The sequence below is a fragment of the Mauremys reevesii genome, linkage group 7, assembly GCF_016161935.1.
Source record: "Mauremys reevesii isolate NIE-2019 linkage group 7, ASM1616193v1, whole genome shotgun sequence".
NCBI classification, from domain to species: domain Eukaryota; kingdom Metazoa; phylum Chordata; order Testudines; family Geoemydidae; genus Mauremys; species Mauremys reevesii.
The window spans coordinates 29,151,595-29,172,970 of record NC_052629.1 but is presented as its reverse complement, the minus strand read 5'-3'; the positions used below and the strand labels follow the sequence as shown (position 1 = coordinate 29,172,970).

The 21,376-nt window shown below is 39.1% G+C and overlaps 1 protein-coding gene across 5 annotated transcripts in view; it reads left to right on the top strand.

Annotated features, from left to right (window-relative positions):
- LOC120369179 (heparan sulfate glucosamine 3-O-sulfotransferase 1-like) overlaps positions 1 to 20,554 on the top strand; it is a 109,535-nt gene extending 88,981 nt beyond the window's left edge. For all 5 annotated transcript variants that reach the window (XM_039482167.1, XM_039482163.1, XM_039482165.1 and 2 more), the window contains one exon: positions 19,428 to 20,554. In XM_039482167.1, coding sequence (XP_039338101.1) covers positions 19,531 to 20,460 — 930 coding nt within the window. In that variant the 5' untranslated portion in view covers positions 19,428 to 19,530 and the 3' untranslated portion in view covers positions 20,461 to 20,554. The remainder of the gene's footprint in view (positions 1 to 19,427) is intronic.
- The last annotated feature ends 822 nt before the right edge of the window (positions 20,555 to 21,376 follow it).

The window sequence follows — 21,376 nt, the reverse complement described above, 5'->3', positions numbered from 1 at the left end:
ACTTTTAAAAGAAATAGAGGGAGCAGCGGTAATGCAAAATATTTCTGGGAAAAGATGAGGCATCAAAGCCTCTGGTTTTTATGTTTAACTTACTTTATTTTTCCAGCAGTAGAGCTGTTTTCTGACTACAGCCCAGCATCTGAAATATTGATCTTTTTTTCTTTAAAGTTTGAAAAGTCCTGTATATTCTCTTGTCTGTTTGCTCACACTAGTCTACAAGGTATGTATCAGCATCTCCTTCATCTTATTCAGTTAAAACTGACAACTGCCTGATGGGCCAGTGCTGCACAAAAATCCAATCAGCACAACGTCTGTGGGGCTTCAAGTCCAGTTCAGGGGCCAGATGTTTTTCCACAGTAATTCCATGGAGTTCAGACTCTGGGCTATACTCCCTTGACTTGTACAAGGCAAGAAATGAGCCATCCATCAGTTGCCATATATTGAGGATGGGTTACACCAAGGATATGATGATGACTCGTCTTGTTGGGTTACAGATGCCAACGTACAAAGGAAAAATCTCTAATTCAGAACATCCAATTGTTCCCCATTTTCAGCAGCAGGACCTAGGAATTTGTTGCTACTGACTCTCAACTTTATACCTGAGAGATGTCCCAAATTGCACTGATGCACTCTATGGACTAATGAGATGAGGTATAAAGGGACAAAGATAGCAGCTGGATCCAGTAGTGATTATATAGGTCTTGCTACGAGTATCTTAAAAATACTTACCTAGTGGATTGGGGAAAGCAGCCTACCTTGCTAACCCAAAGATGCAGGGTGGGCGAGAGTACCACAGTATTAGGAGTTAAAAGGGGGGCAGATAGCTGCCAAACAGAGTCGGGGTGAAGAGCATCAAGGCATCTGGCATCCCCTAAGAAGATAACTAAAGATGAGTCTGTGTGTGTGAGAGAGAGGTATTGTGTTGGCACTGGGATGCTTGGAACCTGTTGAGAGGATAAGATAGTTTGTGTGGAGGGAAGAAAGAGTCCAGTCTGACCTGACCTACTTCTTTTCTTGACAGGGTCCTTCATGTCCCTCCTGGAGCACTGGGTGATCTTTACTCCCAAAGTCCTTAGGGAAGGGAGCTTCCAGGGGAAGGAGGCCAGGGAAGAGAGATTGTCCAGCCTATGTCAGCTCAAATGGGAACTGCTGGCTGGGCTGAGCCAGGCAGAACTAGGAGTGCCATCTGCTGTTTCTGTCGCTGCTCTTGGATACTACTCACACAAATATTAGCCATATTCTGAAGTACTTGGTTCAGTTAATATGGCTGATTCATGTTTAATTAACACATTAATTATTTGATTTGCCCCTTCCTACTTGCCACACTAAGTTCTGGTTGTAGTACTGGAATTAGGCCAGCAGGACTGCGTAAATTGGGATCAATATTAGATGGAAAGGAAAAGGAAAGCAATTGTCCTGAGACTGTGATTTCAACTATAAATCTGTAAATTAGCTTTTTATTGCTGAAAGCACATGGCTTACAAAGTCCAGGGGTAGAAACATTAACAAGCAATTATTTTCTTACAAGTTTCTACCCAATTCTTTTTGTAATTGCCCTAGTAGAAGTGTTTTTATTCCATTCTACCCAGCCCTGCCTACAGCCAACTCCTCCCCATTCCTGGAAAGTCCAGGACCTCCCTTCCAGAAACCTCTCTGAACCTTTGCCCAATGATGTGTCAGGGTTTCCAGCAGTTTGGAGCAGTGAAAGTTTGTGCTCTATTCTTCCTTCCCTGGGAGCTGAGGCCTTTTTAAAAGCCTCTGTGGGAAACCTTGAAGGTCTTCAGTTTCATAGGTTTGGGGAGGAGGCGCATTTGGTTCTTGGTGCCCTGTAGTTCTGTGAAGCTCAACTGGCCTCTTCTTGTGAGCCATCAGTGACTGACACCCTTTTGTGATTCTAATAATTATTTATACTTTGATTTGCAAAGTATATCACGTGATTCCCACATGGTATCTTTTCTCCCCCAAAATTGGGTAATGTCAAAGTGCCCTTTGTATTAATTCAGGATGAGGGTGGGTGAATATAATTAATCGTGCCACTGGTAGAATGACCTGATCCTGCAATCTTTACTCAGCGGGAGGTTTCCTGAGTGAGAACTGCAGGACTGGGCCCTCAAACCACTGCCAGTGTATAGCTGAACACGGTCACATCTTGCACTTGATGTGTACTACTATTTTGCTGAAAGCATTGCCTGTCATGTTTTATTGCTTAATTAAAGCATTCGTCCTGAAGCATAATTGACAGTTACAGGTGTAAACTTAAACAAGACTATAATTCTGCTTGAAATATGCCCATGCTGGTTTAGACCAACATTTCAAACTGACCTTGTCAGTTTGTATTAGTCTGACCACAGGCTATAGCATATTAAGAGATTTTTTTCATCCCCACTTAGAGGCAATGAAGACATGTTTTGTACTTGCATGGTTATGTGGAATTAAGCACATTAATGGAATTTACCAAGACTAGAATACAACAACACATACATGGAAGATTTTGTTTTTCATCTTCAAAATACCATATTGATATAAAAATGACTAGGTTATAAAAGATACACTTAGCCCAGAAACCTATTGCTGTGTGTGTGTGTGTGTGTGTGTGTGTGTATATATATGTATATATATATTATAAAATTTGCAGTTATAATATCATCTGGCAATTTTGCATCTTAAATTATCAGAAAAAGGAATTAGAAAAAGGTAATTCTAGTCTCAGGGAAGTAAACTTTTTAAAACTCCAATCTGCTAACATCACCTGCCAGCTATTTAATGTATGTATAGTTTATGCTAACCTTCCATAGTCTGTGTACCTGGTAAGAGGAAAGCCTGCAGCCAATTGCAATTACTTTGCAGCGCCTGTCTGTAGCCACGAAATAGCTATTTTCTTTTTTATTTCTGGAAGTTGGTGATTGTGGGATGTTATGGAAATGCAGCCTCATTAACAAAAGATCTAACCAAATAAATTCACTGCTAATGTTAGAATTTGTAAATGTTTACTTCTTCACCCTGCTCTGGGTTAAATATATATTATGTCCAGTAATTTGTGTTTAAATATTTACCTTTTGACTATTTTTCATTCTCGGGAGATGAGATAAGATGGCTTGTGGCTCCTGATAAGCATTTTAATGCGTTCTTTTATACCATATTTATTGGAAATGCATCATTTAAGAAAATGTTTTATTAATGCTTCCTCCGTCACCCCTTAATTTAAGTACACACATGTTCTAATTTAAGTAAAATGAAATTGATGATGTGCAGTTGTAGTCAATATTATTAACATTGGCAATGGTGTGACCTTCTGCTATCTCTGTCTGTTACTCTGAATATCACAGGGATCTGCACTCAGTACTCACCTTGTCCTGTATTCCTTGCATAACCCAAACTGAGTGACGGTATTGTGGGTGTCCAGGAAAGCAGCTTCAGGTCCAAAGTTAGAGAATTACTCTCTTTAGCAAGTAGTACGAGCCCTTTTTTCCTGATCAGTGCTTCCATACATTCCACAACTGACATTGGTACTGAGGGAATAGGAATTCCAAAAATCATGCATATAAGGCTTTTTCCCATCCATTTCTATCTGTCTAGTTTCTGAGTGTACATGGAAACAAGAATAACCTCAGAATTATGATAAATCTCTGCCATTACATAGTTTGGAAAAAAGCAATGAAATCTATGATAGAAAGTACTGTACTTGTACCATACAAATGCTTCTTCCCTTTTGGGTCTGATTCTCGAAGGTCCTATCAGTATTGATGGGAGTTAAGGACTTGAGTCTGCACCATTTCAGATCAATGGGTTTTCTCATTGAATTGAATGGGAGTAGCATTATGATTAAGATGGTGATGGAGTATTGAGCAAACACATGGGATTATAGGCCCAGATCCTAGGAAGTATTAAGGCACCTAACTCTCATTGATTTCAGTGGACACTAGGTGCCTATATAGCTTTGAGGATCTTGGCCATAGTTACCAGTTCTTTCATGCTCAGAAAGATGTGCTGGTATGAGTACTCTGTCCCTCTTTTTAGCTTCATGGAATAGTTGGGTTTTAAAAGTTACTAATATTGACCATTTTCTCATTCTCACATGTTGTTCTTCCAGAGAAATTATGCTCTGCTTAGAATGTTGCAGCACTGACTTCAGCTTCACCTGTCTAGCTCCTTCATGTGTTCCTTACTGTAACTCTGATTTGAGACTCTTTTTAGAGCTTCCATGTTATTCTTTTATTTTACCAGTCCACTTCCTGTCACTGCTCAAATTACTCTGCAGCATTTATTGCTCTGTCCTGCTACTTACCCTCCATTCATAAAACTTTCTTTGCCTAAACATATCCTGCTATGTTTATTTTTCATAATGTGGGTGAATACAAAGCTGGTTGTATCAGTGAGCACAATTAGCTCTTACAGAATTACATCCCTGTAATACTTCTCCCTCTGCTTCCGCAAAACCCATAACTGTCATACTGGGCATTTAATTTTCACTAACCAAAAAAAAACAAAACAGTAACTCTACTGATTTTCCTTCTAGGGACTATTCAGCACCTTCTTTATTCAGGCAAAACTCTCAGTGAGCCAATAGGAATCTTGCCCAAGTAAAGCAAGAGGATTTGTATCTTAAAATCTAAAGATACTTCAGGGGTGCTGGAATAGTTTTTATAGTGGGCGTGCTGATGCTGGAAACCATGGAAAAGTTTGCTATTACTAATTCAAGCTGACAGCACCCCCAGCACCCCTAGATCCAGTACCACTGAGATACTTGAGCAAATCACATTTCATATTTTTCTCCTTGTGATATGTTGTTTGTTGTTGTTTTTATAGGATTTTTATTTGATTCACTTAAGTATAACTACTTATTCTAGGGGTAAAGTTTTCAAAAAGCACCTATGTCACTTAAGGAGTTTAAGTTCTATCAGTTGCTTAACTGCTTTTGAAAACGGGACTTAGCAGCTAAGGGTATGTCTACATTGCAATTAAAAGCCCGAGGCTGGCCCGTGCCAATTGACTCAGGCTTAAGGGGCTGTTTTATTGTGGTATAGATGTTTGGGCTCGGGCTTCAGCCCGGGCTCTTGGACCCAAGTCCCAGTGTTTTTGTAAGGTATATTTTGAATATGTTTTTGGAAACTAAAGTTGGCTTAAAATTAAGTGTTAATTAGACCCGGTAATTTTAATGATAATCTTATCTCACTGTACAGCATGCATACTCTCTTTTAGCAGTCAGCAGTCTAAGATTCCAACCCAGGCATCTTAACTAGGTTGCGCTAGCATTAAGGCTCTCTCACTCAGAACTATTAAAAAAACAAAAACCTTCCACAACAGAACCCAAAACCAAGTGAGAGACATCTGGTTTGGTGTTCTATTGTAAATTTGAAACCTCAAGCCATATTCTTAGAAAAGTTTGAACTTGGATGCACTTTTGAGCAAAATTGGGGCAGTTTATGGATTTGCACTGAAATCATGTGATATTTGCAATTAATTGCACATAGGGTTGTGATATAAAACCTGGTGAAAGTTTCTACTCCATTTAAATTGTATCTGAATCCAAGTCTCAGTGAAACTGTTAAGACAAAAATTTACAGTAATTAAAACTGAAGAGCACGGACCAAATTCAGATTTCAGTTTTGTCAGTATAAAGCTGCAGTAATTCCATTGGTTTCACTGAAGTTAAAGTTTACTCAACTTTTTTTATTTGGAATATTTTGGGCAAGTTTGACTAGAAGCATTGTGATTCTTTCTTTCTTTCTTTCTATGAAGCATTTGCTTTTTCACACTAAGAATCTATTTATTTAATGCTGCCTTTCATTCCTCCTCAGTGACTGGACTGGACATCTCTGAGCTATGCACATAAGGGTATCTGAATTTAAGAATGGAAGGAATCAACCAAAGATAGGCACTCTTTGCTGTAACAATTGCACACATGATTATTCTACAGAGAGAGATTAAGGCATTGCAATGATGACTTTGGATGGTCCCATTACTTTTACATCTCATTGCTAAGAATTAAAAGATTTATTCTTCCCTTTATTGGATTTGAATAAATTCATATTTAATTATACTAAGCAATGGGTCTTATATGCATTGGATTATTGGGTTGCCTGTTTTGTTGAAATGGATAAAAAATATTAAGTTAAAACAGATTTGCATTTATTACCTAATGTGACTAGCTCCACTTTCACCACCTAGCATACCAGCATCTATGATAACTTGTGCATTCTACAAAGTTTGTCCACTTCAGTTTTGTCAGTTTTGTGTTGTGTTTTTTAATTTAAAGACAAGAAAATGTTCTGGTTTATTTCCCCCTAAGAACTAGGTTCTCTACTTTGCCAGTGATATCAGATGTTACTGGCTACTTTTCCTGCAGTCTCCTTTGCACTTTCTCCCAAACCAACCCTTAGGCATTAGAGGAGCCCCTATAAAAATCTGCAAAGCTAATACATTATCTTGCTTCAAAGCTCTCCAAAGCTCACTTCTACCACGATGCCTATGAAACACTTGGCAATGACTAGACATCTGATGTGCTGTGATCACTGCCTGTTTGACTAATCATAATTGTCTCACTGTCACCTTGTGCCCACAATAAGGTTCCCAACTTTCTGATTGCAGAAAACTGAACGCTCCACCCCTTCTCCAAGGTCCTGCCTCCCACTCACTCCACCTCCCTCCCTCTATCGCTTGCTCTCCCCCACCCTCACTCACTCACTCATTTTCACTGAGGTGGGGCAGGGGGTTGGGGTGTGGCAGGGGGTGAGGGCTCTGGCTGGGGGTGCAGGCTCTGAGGTGAGGCTGGGGATGGGAGGTTTGGGGTGCAGGAGGGGGCTCAGGGCTGGGGCAGGGGGTTGGTGCGTGAGAGGCATTTGGGGTGCGGGCTCCAAGCGGCACTTACCTCGGGCATCTCCCAGAAGCAGCCAGCATGTCCCTGTGGCTCCTAAGTGGAGGGGCCAGGTGGCTCCGTGCACTGCCCCACCTGCAGGCACTGCCCATTGGCCGTAGTTCCCTTGGGGCCACAGGAACATGTCGCCGCTTCTGGAAGCCGCGTGGAGCCATGGCAGGCAGGGAGTCTGCCTTAGCCCCGCTGCACCGCTGACTGGATCTTTAATGGGCCGGTCAGTGGCCCTGACCAGAGTCCCCAGGGTCCCTTTTTGACTGGGTGTTCCAATCGAAAACTGAACGCCTGGCAACCCTAGCCTGCAAGTCTGTTTGTTGTGTCCACCTGATGTCTCATGTCACATACTTAGACTGCATGTTCTTTAGGACAGGGACTGGTTTTTGGTTGTGGGGTTCCTGGCACAGTGGGGCTCTGATCTTCATTGGGGCCTCTAGGTGCTTGGCAAAGGAAGTTCACCAGTTCAAATCCAGCCCAGGTAAGGCCTTGTCTATGCAGTTTTTGTATCGATATAACTGTTTCAGTTAGGGGAGTGATTTCTTTACTGAAATCGTTATACAACTACAACCTTTAGTGTGAAAACAGTTCTGGTGGTATAGCTTACTCGCCTTCCATACCTAGGTATAAGCAATACCGGTATAAGGAACCTTGATACCCATATAAATGCACCCATACTAGGAAGGTTGTACCACTTCAACTATACCAGTATAGCTAAAGTGAAACAACTTGTGTGTGTAGACAAGCCCTTAGTAATGTCTGAAAGATACCATCTTAAGGCTGCTTGGTAGCCTGTGTTGGAATGGGCTGGTATCCTTAGTGTAACAGAATTTCACAGTGAAATAATATTTGTTCACTTCCAAAAAAAGGCTTTTGATTTACAAGAAAATTGTTAAGGGAGGAACAAAGTATAGTTTGCTTCCTCTGGTCCCAGCCCAGCCCCCCACAAAAATGTTTGGTTTTGCTGCTGTTTTTTTTCCCCAGATTCCCCAGTGAAGGGACTGTTTTTGCAGAGCTGTGTTATGGACTGTGAAAGCTAGAAGCCAAATATTACTATTTTATTGCCTCTCCAACTTAACTACATAGCCAAATATTGTAGAAGAATTGGCTGTTAGCCTGAGATACTGAGTCTTTTCTCTCAAGTTCAACGTAAATCTTCTGTTGCCATGAGAGAGGGAGCAATTGTCATGTAACAGCATGAAAGTTGTAATCAGAAGCCCTGGGTTCTGGTTCTGCCACAGACTTGCTATAGAGCCTGGGCAGGTCACATAAGCCCTGATTCATCAAAGCATTTAAGCATGTGCCTCAATTTCCCTGTGCAAAATGGGAATGATATACCTACTGCACCTCACTGGGGTGCGGTGAGTTAATTCATGCATGTCAAGTGCTTTGAAATCCGCATGCAGAAAGCACTACAGAAGTGGAAAGTAGTAGTATTCATTATAATGTTATTACTATGGTTAAATTGACCCTATAATGCTTTATTTAAGACTGACGCAAGATAAATTATAAACTCCCTCAGAAATAGGTTTTATAAGAGTTCAAATAGACCCTTAACTGCTCCACACTCAACTAAATTAAAATGATTTTCAGCCAATTTATTAGACCCTTTAGTAAATGTCATCACTAAGATTTTCAAAAATTAAAAAATACCCTGGTTTTCTCTGCAGCATGAATTTCCTTCTAACCCTCACTTCTGTCGAATGTATACCAAGTCTACTGATGTTACTAGGCAACGCCAACATTACCAAATAGTAGAAAACATAACATATAATGATGCTATAATTTTGACGCTGTATCATGGGGTTAATTTTTTAATTATGTACCATAAAGCTAATAGGAATGTGCTGAGATTCAGGAAGTGCATGATGCTGCAATTTAAAATCTAGTGTTTTCATTATACAAAACAGTTCATATTGTCTTCTAAAAATGTGCATTTAACTGCATAAAGACAACAAAATACAAAAATTATTGAAATAATGTATTCCAATTTAAATCCTTTAAATCCTGTTTAAATCCTTTTTACATTTATGTAGCAATTATAGCCTAACCACAGGATCTAACATCATAGAGCTTCATCAAAATCAATCAAATTTCTTAGGCTGAACCTGGAATGTTGTTCTGTGGAATTGCTCCCAAAGGCAATTTTGATCTATTTAGGCATCAGTTTTACAGCATATTCTAAATTAGATTATCCCTGGTAATATTTTCAAGGTAATGTTTTATTCTGGCAATAAATCTAAGAAATTTCCATCATGTAAAATAATAAATGAATTGTAAACTAGCTAAACTGGAGTATTTGTACTCAAAGACATTATTAATACTGTTAGAAAGTGCAGAACCAGTTTTGTTTTGTATGTAATTGTAACAACTCTTGATCTCAAACAATAGGCAAACCAGTCCCTGAGAATCCTTTGGTGTGGACCTGCTAATAGGGGTACAAGCTTTCTGTACTACTGATTATGTATTTGTCTTTCAATTTCTGGGCTCCCTTGAATCACAGTACATGTGACTGAATCTATGAGTGAATGAAACCAGATCGGTCACTTACTCATGGGATAAAGAGGTAACTAAATTAAATAAATAAATAAAACATTGAGTGAGGACAATTTGGGCTTCTCCATGCCTGTGGCCAGAGCTGGGGAGAACCTAACCAGGATTCAGATTCTAATGATCACTTGATGATTACCTGTTCTGTTCATTCCTTCTGGGGCACCTAGTATTGGCCACTGTCGGAAGATAGGATACTGGACTAGATGGACCTTTGGTCTGACTCAGTATGATCGTTTTTATGATCTTATGATCTGTCTACATTACAAAACTATCCCCAATCTGAAACACTTTTCTAGGTTTTTAGAAACAGACCGGAACCAGGAAGCAAAACTATGCCAAATGAGAAAAACTTTCAAAAAGTTGTTTAGGGCGCTAACTTAGCTAGTCTTATGGGTCATTTCCAGAAACCCTTCTAAAACATGTTCCCCAGCCACACAAGATGATGGTTTCTGCTGGTTAAACCATGTTACCTGACATAATTTTTAGGAACCAGTCTATAAACCCTTTCAAGCTTGGGGATTTTTTTCAGAATAAATTGCATCATCATTTATTAATCAGTTTTTGTTTATGGTAGCACCCCAATGTATTCAAGAAAGGACAGTCCCTGTTCCAAGGATCTCAGAGTCTAAGGATGTACAGACAGTTAGACAGAGGTTGAGGAAAGGAAATCAATATGGATTTTCTTTTAAAACACAAGTCAACTGCTATTCTGTATGAGAGTTTTATACTGCCCTCATCACTGTAGTATATGAATGCCTTCCAGTAATAGTAGTAAGCAATGTAACTAACAACTGAAACAATCTGATTCACTCTAGGCAGGATGGCAAAAGTAGGTCTTTAAATGGGACTTAAACATGGACAGGTTAGGGGCCTTGTAATTGGGAGTCAGGCCATGCATATGAAACCATGTAGAAGATGGCATAGAGATGATGAGTCAAGAAGATGACACATAGGGGATGGAGGCTGGCAATGCTGCATGGAGCAGAAGGAGCTAGGGCAGTAGTTTTCAAACTTTTGTACTTGTGACTCCTTTCACATAGGAAGCCTCTGAGTGCGACACACACCCCCTTATAAATTAAAAACACTTTTTAATATATTTAACACCATTATAAATGCTGGAGGCAAAGCGGGGTTTGGGGTGGAGACTGACAGCTCGCAATCCCCCATGTAATAATCTTGTGACCCCCTAAGGGGTCCTGACCCCCCCAGTTTGAGAACCCCTGAACTAGGGCAACATGAAGCTCCACAGGTGAGGATAAGTAGGAAGGAAGAGTTATAAAGAACTCTGAATGTTGTACAAAGAAGCTTAAATTTGATGCTATAGCAGACATGAAAGCCAGAGGAGGGATTTGAAGAGGGTAGAAGCATGATCAAATGAGCAGGTAAAGAAGATGGCTTTAGCAGGTGGATTTTTTTAAAGTGGCTAAAGGGAGCAATGTGTGTTTTTTGGGAGGCCACAGAGGAGGCAGTAGTCAATGTGGGATATAATGATGGCCTGATGAAGATATTTGGTTGTGAGGTTGGTAGGAAAAATAGACTGGATACATTGAGCATCTTTTCATAATTATTCTAACACACTTATAATGTTCTTTGAAGGTGAGCCAAAATAGCTCTGGCAAATACTATTTTTTTAAGTGTTCAAGTTCCCAGATACATAGCATAAGGGCTTAATTGTGCTCTGAATTAAGACATGACCCATGGTAGGGAATGATGTGGAATGATGCAGTAGCTTCTAAGGCAGGCCTGCACAACTCGTAAAGCAACGAGGGCCACATTACTCCAAAGAAAACAGCTGAGGGCTGAAACTCCCTGGCCCTGCAGAAACACCCCCCCGCCCCGCACCTCCCAGCCCTGCGGAAACACCCCGCCCCAGCACCACCCAGCCCTGCAGAAACAAACCCTCCTTCCTCAGCGCCGCCCCACCAAAACAGCTGTGGGGCAAAAAGGAAGGTTGCGGGTGGGGAGGTGATACTTGATTTTAAATCAACCAGGGGCTCCCAGTTGAAGAGGTGGCTGGGAACCCTCAGGGGCAAATTAAAGGGCCCGGGGCTCCGGCGCCTGGGGGAACCCAGAGCTTTGCGCGGCTGGGGCAGGGATTTAAAGGGCCCAGAGCTCCTGCCGCTGAGGGGAGCCCAAGCCCTTTAAATCCCAGCCCCAGCCCATCCGCTGGAGCCGCGGCCGGGATTCAAAGGGCTCTGGGCTGCCTGCAGCCGCGGGGAGCCCAGAGCCCTTTAAATCTCAGCCGCTGCCTGTGCAGGCCTGTTCTAAGGGATTGCGCCACAGGCAGGAATAGGGCTTCCAAAGTTAGGAGAGTATAGCTCCTGCACCGCTCTGTGCTCTTGGAAAGGGTTAATTTATGCTGTTTCTTTTGCCTTGTGTTGTACCAATCCTGATGACTTTGTGGAAGACTGGCTGGGTCATAGACCCTCTCTAATCATTTTGAAGAATCCAGTTTTGCAACAGTGATAGACTTGGTAAGCCTTGATCTGAGAGGAATCATGATTGTGCTAGACCATGTGTATGAGTTAGGAAGGATATTCCTTGCACCCCCACCACAGGAATACCCAGTGCAGAGTCCAAGCAAAGTAGAGTTCTTCACATATGTAAATATATTTGCAATCTTTAAGAGAAAATACCTGATGTCACATAACTGAGCACATACACTAGTAATGTATTATGAGTGACTGCCTGTGATGGCTTGGCAATAATGCAAAACTCTTTTAGGGCACATGATACTTTCCCCAGGCACCTAAAAATAGATTTAGACTTCTTATAGTGGCGAAATCACTGAGAGAATCAGTAGCTATGGTTATTGCCATGGTCCTACACTACATGTTCTAGAACATAAATCAAGGTGGTTTCTGATACTGTTGTGGCTGCTTCTGCATTAACTGGTACTTGAGGAACTCTGCAGGAAAAAACACAACTTGAAAAGTTAGCAATGGGAAAACCTGATGTGTTTTAGATGCTACACAAAGCTTACTCAAGCTACCACAAGCAATTGTTTGCAAACTTGGGCAAAAAACCTTGCAAGAACAGTCTCATGTTACTTTACTAGTTCCAGACACGTGTTCTCTTTCCCAGGCCTGGTCAAACCCTTCACAACCTTACCCCTTCAACAAGCTACACAAAGGTTATGTGATATTGGAATGTGTTTTGTTCTGCAGAAAGACACATCCAATTGCTTTACTTAGGGTGGATTAGAGATGACAATTCACAGCATCTTTAAGGGTTATGAAGCACATTCTCATCCCCAGCTCTGCCTGCTTGCTAAAACAAAGCACCCAGAAAGAAAGTGCAATCTAAGCACTTTCTAAGGGAAAGCTCCAAGTGATTTAGCCATCAGTGCTACATCGGGAGTATGGCTAAGAGAGGGGATGTGGCCAGAATACTGCTGCACTCGAGTGGTTTGAAGCTGCTGGAAGTAGCTGTTGCAGCTATGAGCAACTTAGGTCAGTCCTGAGGCTCCAGGTTACACCTTGGCCAGCCCCACGATAAGGAGAACCATAAACGTAACCTAAGGCCTTTGGGGATGGTTGATTGTGGTGTGCAGAAGCCTACCTCTCTGGGAGCATTTCTCATGCTAAATCACCCAGCTATGAAGGATGCCTGGCCCACCTAACAACATTTAGACCAAAGGGGGCAGATGGAGATGCAGGTAGCAAAAATAGCAGTTGATTGCAAAACTGTCACAAGAAATAGATGCCGTAAATACAGCAGCTGTGAAATCTGATTCAAAGGGCCCTGTGAATGATACTACATTGCAAAAAATGGAGCCTGTTTGTGCTCAGCTTAATGACTGAGGTACAGGGCCCTATATGACTATTGTGACTAGAAATACTGTGACAGATGTACAACACAGATTGTTGCCTGATTGTAGTAAAAGACTTTGGGCCAGACTCTGAATTCTGTTACACTGGTTTAAATCCAGAATAACTCCATTGAAGTCATAAAAAAAACAGGAGTACTTGTGGCACCCACAAGTACTCCTGGTTTTTTTTGCGGATACAGACTAACATGGCTGCTACTCTGAAACCATTGAAGTCATAGTTATTCCAGACTTACTCTGATGTAGCTGAGATCATTAGCTAGCCATTTAAAAAAAAAACTTTTTCACTGTTTCTGATGTTTTTAAAACAGCTTACAGTTTTCTCCAGTCACAAATGAAAGCACAGATTGTAGATGTAGAGCAGCAGAATTAAGCTTTGTGTTCTTACCTGAGTTTGCTGTAAAAACCTGTGTATCAAAACAGATGTAATAACTCTAAACTCTGCTCAGTTGAAACATTAAATACTTCATATAAAAATAAGCACTGCCCTGAAAATTGTCTATTTGCAGATGTTACTTGGGACTTTGTTTTCTGGTAGCATGTATGTAATAAACGAGCAATCATCATTAGTAAAAAGAAAGTGTAGATATGTTTGAATGTTTCCCAAAATTTGTTTTAGGACTGTCAGCATGTAACTAAAATAGCCCAGATTTTAATTTACTCTGAATTTTTCTGAAATGGCAAATCCAGATAGTCAAATGTTTTCTCTTCTGTAATGATTTGCCTTTACATAGTGTTAATTAGCACTTTGTGAACTACCTGCATGCTTTTCTCCATGTTTTCTTTTAAAGTCAGCTCAATCAATGAACATGCATTTGGATATTTTGGCCTTCTTTTTTTTTTTCTTTTTTTTTAAATCCACTTATTTCCATTTCAAAGTTTGTTTTGTTTGTTTGTTTTTCCTTTTTCAACATGAATATATAAACTTCAAGCACACCTTGATGATTCTCTCCATGACAGCATGGCATTCTTTGTGCACTGTTGTTCACATGGTTGAAACCTAGTCAGCTCTTACTTACTTACAGCTGTCTTGTCATTTGTCTCACACCTTCAGAGGTACAGTTTCAACCTGACCTGCTGAAATTGAAAATGTAACCTTCCCAAAATAACAGATGAGATATTCTTTGAGCTGACATTTTGTATGAGCCTGAGTCTGGGAATCTGTGACCTAAAGCATGAGAAACATCTAAACTACCAGCTTTCTATACTTACGGCTGCTGTAGCCTCCTAAGAGGGTACATCAGTTGAACTTCACTGTATATGTTAACTTTAATGATCATAGAGGTTGTAAATAATAGGATGAATGAACAACAGAATGCACCTAACTGTCCTTAATGTGACTCCTTGACAGTTTAACCTCATTTTTAGCTTTGTTTCCACATTTTGAATCAAAATAACTACAAGACCAAACAAAACAAGTCTCTCAGGGCTTGGGCACAATAAATAAGCACCTTGTGTAATAGTTCATCTACAGTGTTTTGTTCTTATATCTACAAAATGTAAAGAGCTAAGTAAGTATGTGTTGGTTCCATGCCTAGCACGGTGGTTTCTCAATCTTGGTCAAAGCTTCTGGGAACATTGTAATATAAAGAAATAATATTTAATAGGCAAACTGTGTTTTAAATCAAGGCTGAGATTTTTCAGTGGAACCTATGAGGGATAGATGGACAACTCGCATTGTAGTTAATTGAAAACCCCACACTATGGACCCTAGTTCTGCATCTGAATATGTGTGCAGAGAAGTTCACTTATGCATGTCTGTTTGCAGAATCAGGATTCTAGATGTTACAGCATGAACCAAAGCATTTGTGTTTTAATTCACCAAAGCTGGTGGGGATTTAAACACTTTTTTTTTTAACAGTTTGTTTCTATGTTGCTGAAACAGTACATCAGTATAATTTTCCTTGATAAATAAATTTTCACTTTTGGGTAACTCAGCCTATTTCATTCTTCATATGGTTTACCTGAAAAAGAAGAAAAAAATGAAGTGCATTTCAATAACAGATTAAATATCCTAACAATGTTTTTGTAAAGAATATCAGAAAAGAATCATTTTATACCATTAATTATTCAAAGAAGTAATTGGCTGATTATGCAAACTAGGAGACTACCACTGATAAACCTCTTAATTTGCCTTTCTTCTCTGCTGACATATGAGTAGAAATCTTTTCCACTGGAGCTAAATGAAAAGCATAAGAAAACCTCTCAGAATTTTGGGATCTCAAATAAAAAGGTCAGAGGTAAGCAAGAGCATAGGATAACTTAAATATGAGCTGCATTTTTCATGAGAAGCAAATAAATACAGAAATATCCACTGTCCTAATCAGTAAGTGTCCTTATGAGTCCCAGATCCCTTTCTTACTTGGTTCTGAAGGACCCATGGTATAACTAGATTCCACAGTACACTGGGTGTTTGTGGAGCCTCTCTGTAGGCCAACATTTTCCTGTGCAGTGGAGTGTGGGATTTCTGCTATACTCCTTGCCTGCAGTGCCTGTAGGCAGAAAGCCAGAAGAAAGCAGTATTTCATCTTTTATACCTAGTTCTAAAGGCAAGACTAGGCCTAGCTATTACAGGGTGGATTTACATTCTAATCACATTTTCATTTATAATTACTGTAATTCTTTTAATGTGTTCTTGTTCCCACTACATCTTTAAACAAAAAATGGTATTTAAGGTATATAGGCTACATGGTGCTTCTATGTTTGTGATGGTTTTCATTAAAAAGGGGATTTTTTAAAATACCTTTTTTTTATAAGTGTCCTTAAATCTGATTCATAACACTGTGCAAACCATTTTGAAATATCAAGAACCACAGAGGTAAAACTGTGTTGGAAATTCTTAGACTGTAGCATCTGACTTGCATTCAAATCCTATGGCCGAAATTTTCACAAAGAGCCACTGTTTTTAGGTACTTAGTGTGTTTTAAGCTGTCTTTAGAAAGTGCTGTGCACCTTTAGCTTCCATTGCAGTTTTAGGTGCTCAGCACAGCTGAATATTAGGTCCAAGGTTTCTCAAGATGGACACCCAAAAAAAAAAGCCATTTTTTGAAAATGTGGCTGCAAGCAAATGACTCCTGGTATGAATATATATAGTCTGTCATAGTGTCCTAATATAAAAACTTGCCTTTGGTGTCCCCTGTGTTGTCTTTGAGAATTTAAAATAAATCTTGAATGGAAAACTCATAATAAAATGGTGATATGTATGAATCCTTTAAGCAGAAGTTTTCTTTCAAATGGTAAAACTATAACAATATTTAGTCTAGTTGTGACTACAGCGGCATTCTGCTTTGGACTTTTAGCTTGGGCTTGATTTGGCTTAAAATTTCTGACTAGATTAAAGATTGGATTTTTCTAGTATTTAAATATGGACATATATGTATATATTTATGTATCTATTGCTTCTTTTGAATAGGCTGCTGCTCCTGGGTCTTCCACTGGGAGCTCTAGGGCATGCTTTAATGTGGATCGAGTCTTGAGTGAAGTTAGTTCCACAACAGGAGGCACTGTTCATAAGTAAAATTAAAGTTTTAGATATATTCAGTCAGTCCAAAAATCTTGCTGATGAATGCTACCTATAATTTAGGGCCTGATCAAATTCCCATTAGAGTCAATGGGAGTCTTTAAATTGACTTCCAAGGCAGTTGGATTTGACCCTTAATTATTAGATTTAGAATTGTCATTTAGTGAATCTGCTGCTTTACTTATACAGTATTAGGAACTACCATCAAATTTTGACAATATTACTGTGATAACTTAAGCCTGTAAGCTGCCATTAACTCATACTAAACAATTACCAAAAGAAATATAATAAAAGGAAGCTGTGAATCCTCTTCAGAGCCATGACAAATAGAAAGTGTCTGCTTTCTTTGAGGTACTATGTAAGAGAAGTTATTAGTGAACTAATGTGATGAATGTTCAAAAAAAGCACAGCAAATCACTGAAACTAGAATCTGAAAAAGAAGCTATAGTAGCAGTAACCAAGATCATTTTAAAATTGGAGAATAAGATAGAGGTAATATATATCTAAAAAGGTAGTTCTTGTTTTAAGTGACTTGCTTCATTGTATAAGATAACTTCACTATTTATAGGCAGAGCTTGTCAAATGAACTAGTTTTCACACTACATTTTATTAGGATTAAAAAATAAATCACGTTAAGAAAAATATGGTGTATATATTACACATGCTTATTACCAATTGAAATCTTCTAGCTGCCCAGAAATAGGGCAAAATCGTAAAGTCTTTCCCATGGAAATTTTTCCTGAGTAAGGACTTAAAGGATTGAAACATCCAGTCCAGAGCACTCAAGCATAATTATCCTGGTGCAGATGTTGTATTTTTCTAGATTATTTTTATCAGTGGTTCTGTAATGCCAGCTCGTTATAGCTAAATCTCCAAATAGTATATAGAGGGGCCTCACACAAAGTCCATTTTAAATATTAGTAAAACAGTAGGAATTTATATATATATATTCTGTATATATCCCTTCCCCCATCCACAGGAGTCCTGTCCCATCTAGCTGGGACCTGCATCCCGTTTAGCAATATGGGAGGGCGGGATAGTTGCAACTGTCAGATTGAGAACCTCTGCTCTCCTTTTTAATAGCTGGTTTTCTTCTCTTTGAGGATGAATGAATAGTAAATAGAGCCCAGATCCATCCAATCTTACCCCCTGCTGCCCTATCTCACCCCCACAACAAAAACTTTTAGGATCTCCTGAATGTATTCTAGGTATCTCTTGGAGACAACCATTAGCCACTCCTTGGAAAGACTAATGTTCTCTGCTCTAATTCTAAAGCTCTGCCCTTGCAGCAACTACCCCAGCTACACATGTATGCATGCACACACCCCAGCTCCTTGATCTTCCACAACTAATCCACTCAGACTAGTTTATCCTCTCATCCCACATTCAATTGATGCAGACTCCATTTTTCTTGCTCTGATGCATTGTTGTGACTGTCTGTCTCTTTACTGATCGAAATGGCTTGCAACCCAAGGATTTGGCCTTATTTCACTCCTGCTCTTGCTAGACACATCTTTTCTGTGCTACAAGTCAGGACTCTCAACCCATTGGAGACCGAATTAAGGCATCAACTAAATGACACTTGCTATTTAGATTCTAGCAGTGAATTTGGGGAGATGAATTGATACTCCAAAATGTCATGGAATCATTATTAATTACTAAGGTTGTCGATTAATCGCAGTTAACTCAAATAATTAATAGCTATTAATCGCACTTTTAATCACACTGTTAAACAATAGAATACCAATTGAAATTTATTACATATTTTGGATGTTTTTCTACATTTTCAAATATATTGATTTCATTTACAACACAGAATACAAAGTGTACAGTACTCACTTTTTATTATTTTTATTACAGATATTTGCATTGTAAAAATGATAAACAAAAGAAATAGTATTTTTCAATTCACCTCATACAAGTACCATAGTGCAATCTCTTTATCATGAAAGCACAGCTTACAAATGTAGACTTTTTTTGGTTACATAACTGCACTCAAAAACAAAACAATGTAAAACTTTAGCGCCTACAAGTCCACTCGGTCCTACTTCTTGTTCAGCCAATGGCTAAGAGAAACAAGTTTGTTTACATTTACGGGAGATAATGCTGCCCTCGTCTTATTTGCAATGTCACCAGAAAGTAAGAACAGGCATTGACATGGGACTTTTATAGCCATCACTGCAAGGTATTTACGTGCCAGATATGCTAAACATTCATATGCCCCTTCATGCTTTGGCCACCATTCCAGACAATATGCTTCATTTTTTTTTAAATTGCGCAATTAATCGTGATTATTTAAATTGCTTGACAGCCCTATTAATGGCATGTGCTAAATAGCAAAAAGTAAAAGGAAGGAAATGATAGCTAGGAATAGAACCAGGTAGATCCTCCTCTTCTTTCTTCATAGCCTCGTCCAGTGTTTTGAGTTAGCAAATGTTCTCACTGATTTAGTATCCACCATTAATCACAGCACTGAGCAAGAAAATGTCAATTCACCATTTTTCTCTCCTGAAACAGAGTGGCGGAAGGGTTGCGGGGAGGAAGTAAACTGCTTTAGATAATTTTTCTACATGGTACTAATTACAGAGAAGTCAGACTTTATCTGTGATGCATTCCTGCATATACACAGAGATAATGATTCATCTTATTTTATTTTGCAGATGCTTCAGAAAGTTGTTTGCTCGCCCTCAGTTCTGTCAACCAGCTCCTCAAGTGGGGAATCACCTATTACTGAACTAATTTTTTGAACTAATTATTCTCCACATGGCCTTCCTCCTGGTGTCAGCTTATCTTTTGCTGACTCACACTCAGGGTGCTCCTGTTGAGAATGAGGCACTGCTGGAGACGCTGAAGTCACAAGTAGGATTTTTCAGTAATAAAAGTGAACACTATTCTGCACAGGTGAGACCTCATGGCACAAACCGACGAATACCTCAGACGATCATTATAGGAGTTCGCAAAGGAGGGACCAGGGCCTTGTTGGAAATGTTGGATATTCATCCTAATATTGTGGTAGCAACTACAGAAGTCCACTTCTTTGACTGGGATGAAAATTATGTTAAAGGAATAGACTGGTATAGGCGTCTGATGCCATTTTCTTATGAAAATCAAATTACTGTTGAGAAAACACCAGGCTATTTTACCTCACCACAGGCTCCAGAGAGAATTCATGACATGAATAGCTCTATTAAACTGCTGCTCATTCTAAGAGACCCCACTGAGAGAGTAATATCTGATTATACCCAAGTATATTACAACAGACTAGAAAGTCACAAGCGTGTTCAGCCCTTTGAAGAAATTGTTATTAAAAATGGAGCACTTAATACCAAATACAAAGCTATTCAGAGAAGTCTCTATGATATCCATATGGAAAAGTGGCTTAAGCATTTCAACTTAGATCAGATTCACATAGTGGATGGCAATACTTTAATCAAAGACCCTCTTCCTGAGTTACAAAAAGTGGAAACATTTCTTAATCTTCCTTCCAGAATTATGTCTTCAAATTTTTATTTTAACCAAACCAAGGGGTTCTATTGCATTAGAAGTGATGGAAGAGAGAGATGTTTACATGAATCCAAAGGGCGTCCCCACCCTGTTGTCAACAACACTGTTTTAGAGCAACTTTACTCCTACTTCAGAGAGCACAATGCAAAATTTTACAGAATGGTTAATCATTCGTTTGACTGGCATTAATACATTTGGAATAAATGTTTCTTAAAATGTCCTGAAATAAACTATTTTCAAAGTTACCTTTGTAAGCTCTCTGAGGTAGCTCAGACTGAAAACTTCAGAAGTTGTTATATTGAAAACAAAGCCTTCACTGGGGATAGTTATCCATTAGCAGCACCCTTTAAACATGGGAGAAATAAGTTTGATATATTTGTGTATAACTACTGTGGGGCAGAATTTGATTTCAGTTTCACTGCTGCAAATCCATTAATTTCAGTGGAGTAACTTCAGATTTACACCTGTATGACTGAGATCAGAGTTGAGTCTCTTTGGGAAAAATGAGACTGCTTTAAGCAGTGTACAAAATGTAGATAGTTGAAATGGTATAATTCTAACTGTTCTGTAATTTTTGTTCGTAGTATTTTTTTATGTCATGCGCCATGATAATGACATTGATTTCTAGAACTTTCATACAGTAGAATAATGACATATGTTAATACAGGGGACTCCAAAAGTGCTTCCTTTAAACAATTTAAAATCTGTGAAAGTAGCTATTATTGTAAAGTACTTCCTACTTAAATAACTAACATATGATAAAGGGGCTCCAGTCCAACTCTGGTTTTGAATACCTACCAGCTTGCTCTGTGTTGAGGCTCCTTCTATATAGAATGTTAGTATTAAACAACACACTTATTACTTGGTGCAAAATCTTCAGACTGGTGGAGAAAATTAACTATTTGGAGAAACTTAAAATTTTGGGGTTCAGGATGCAATCCGACAAGGATCCAAAACACCCTTGGTTTACATAGCAAAATTGATCTGCTTAATAAAAAGTAAATCTGTAAACAAAGTCATTAGATGTCAGCAATTGTACAAATGTTTATTTAATTACATAAATTGTCACTTTCCTCTTGAATGGAAAACAATTTTTCATCAATAC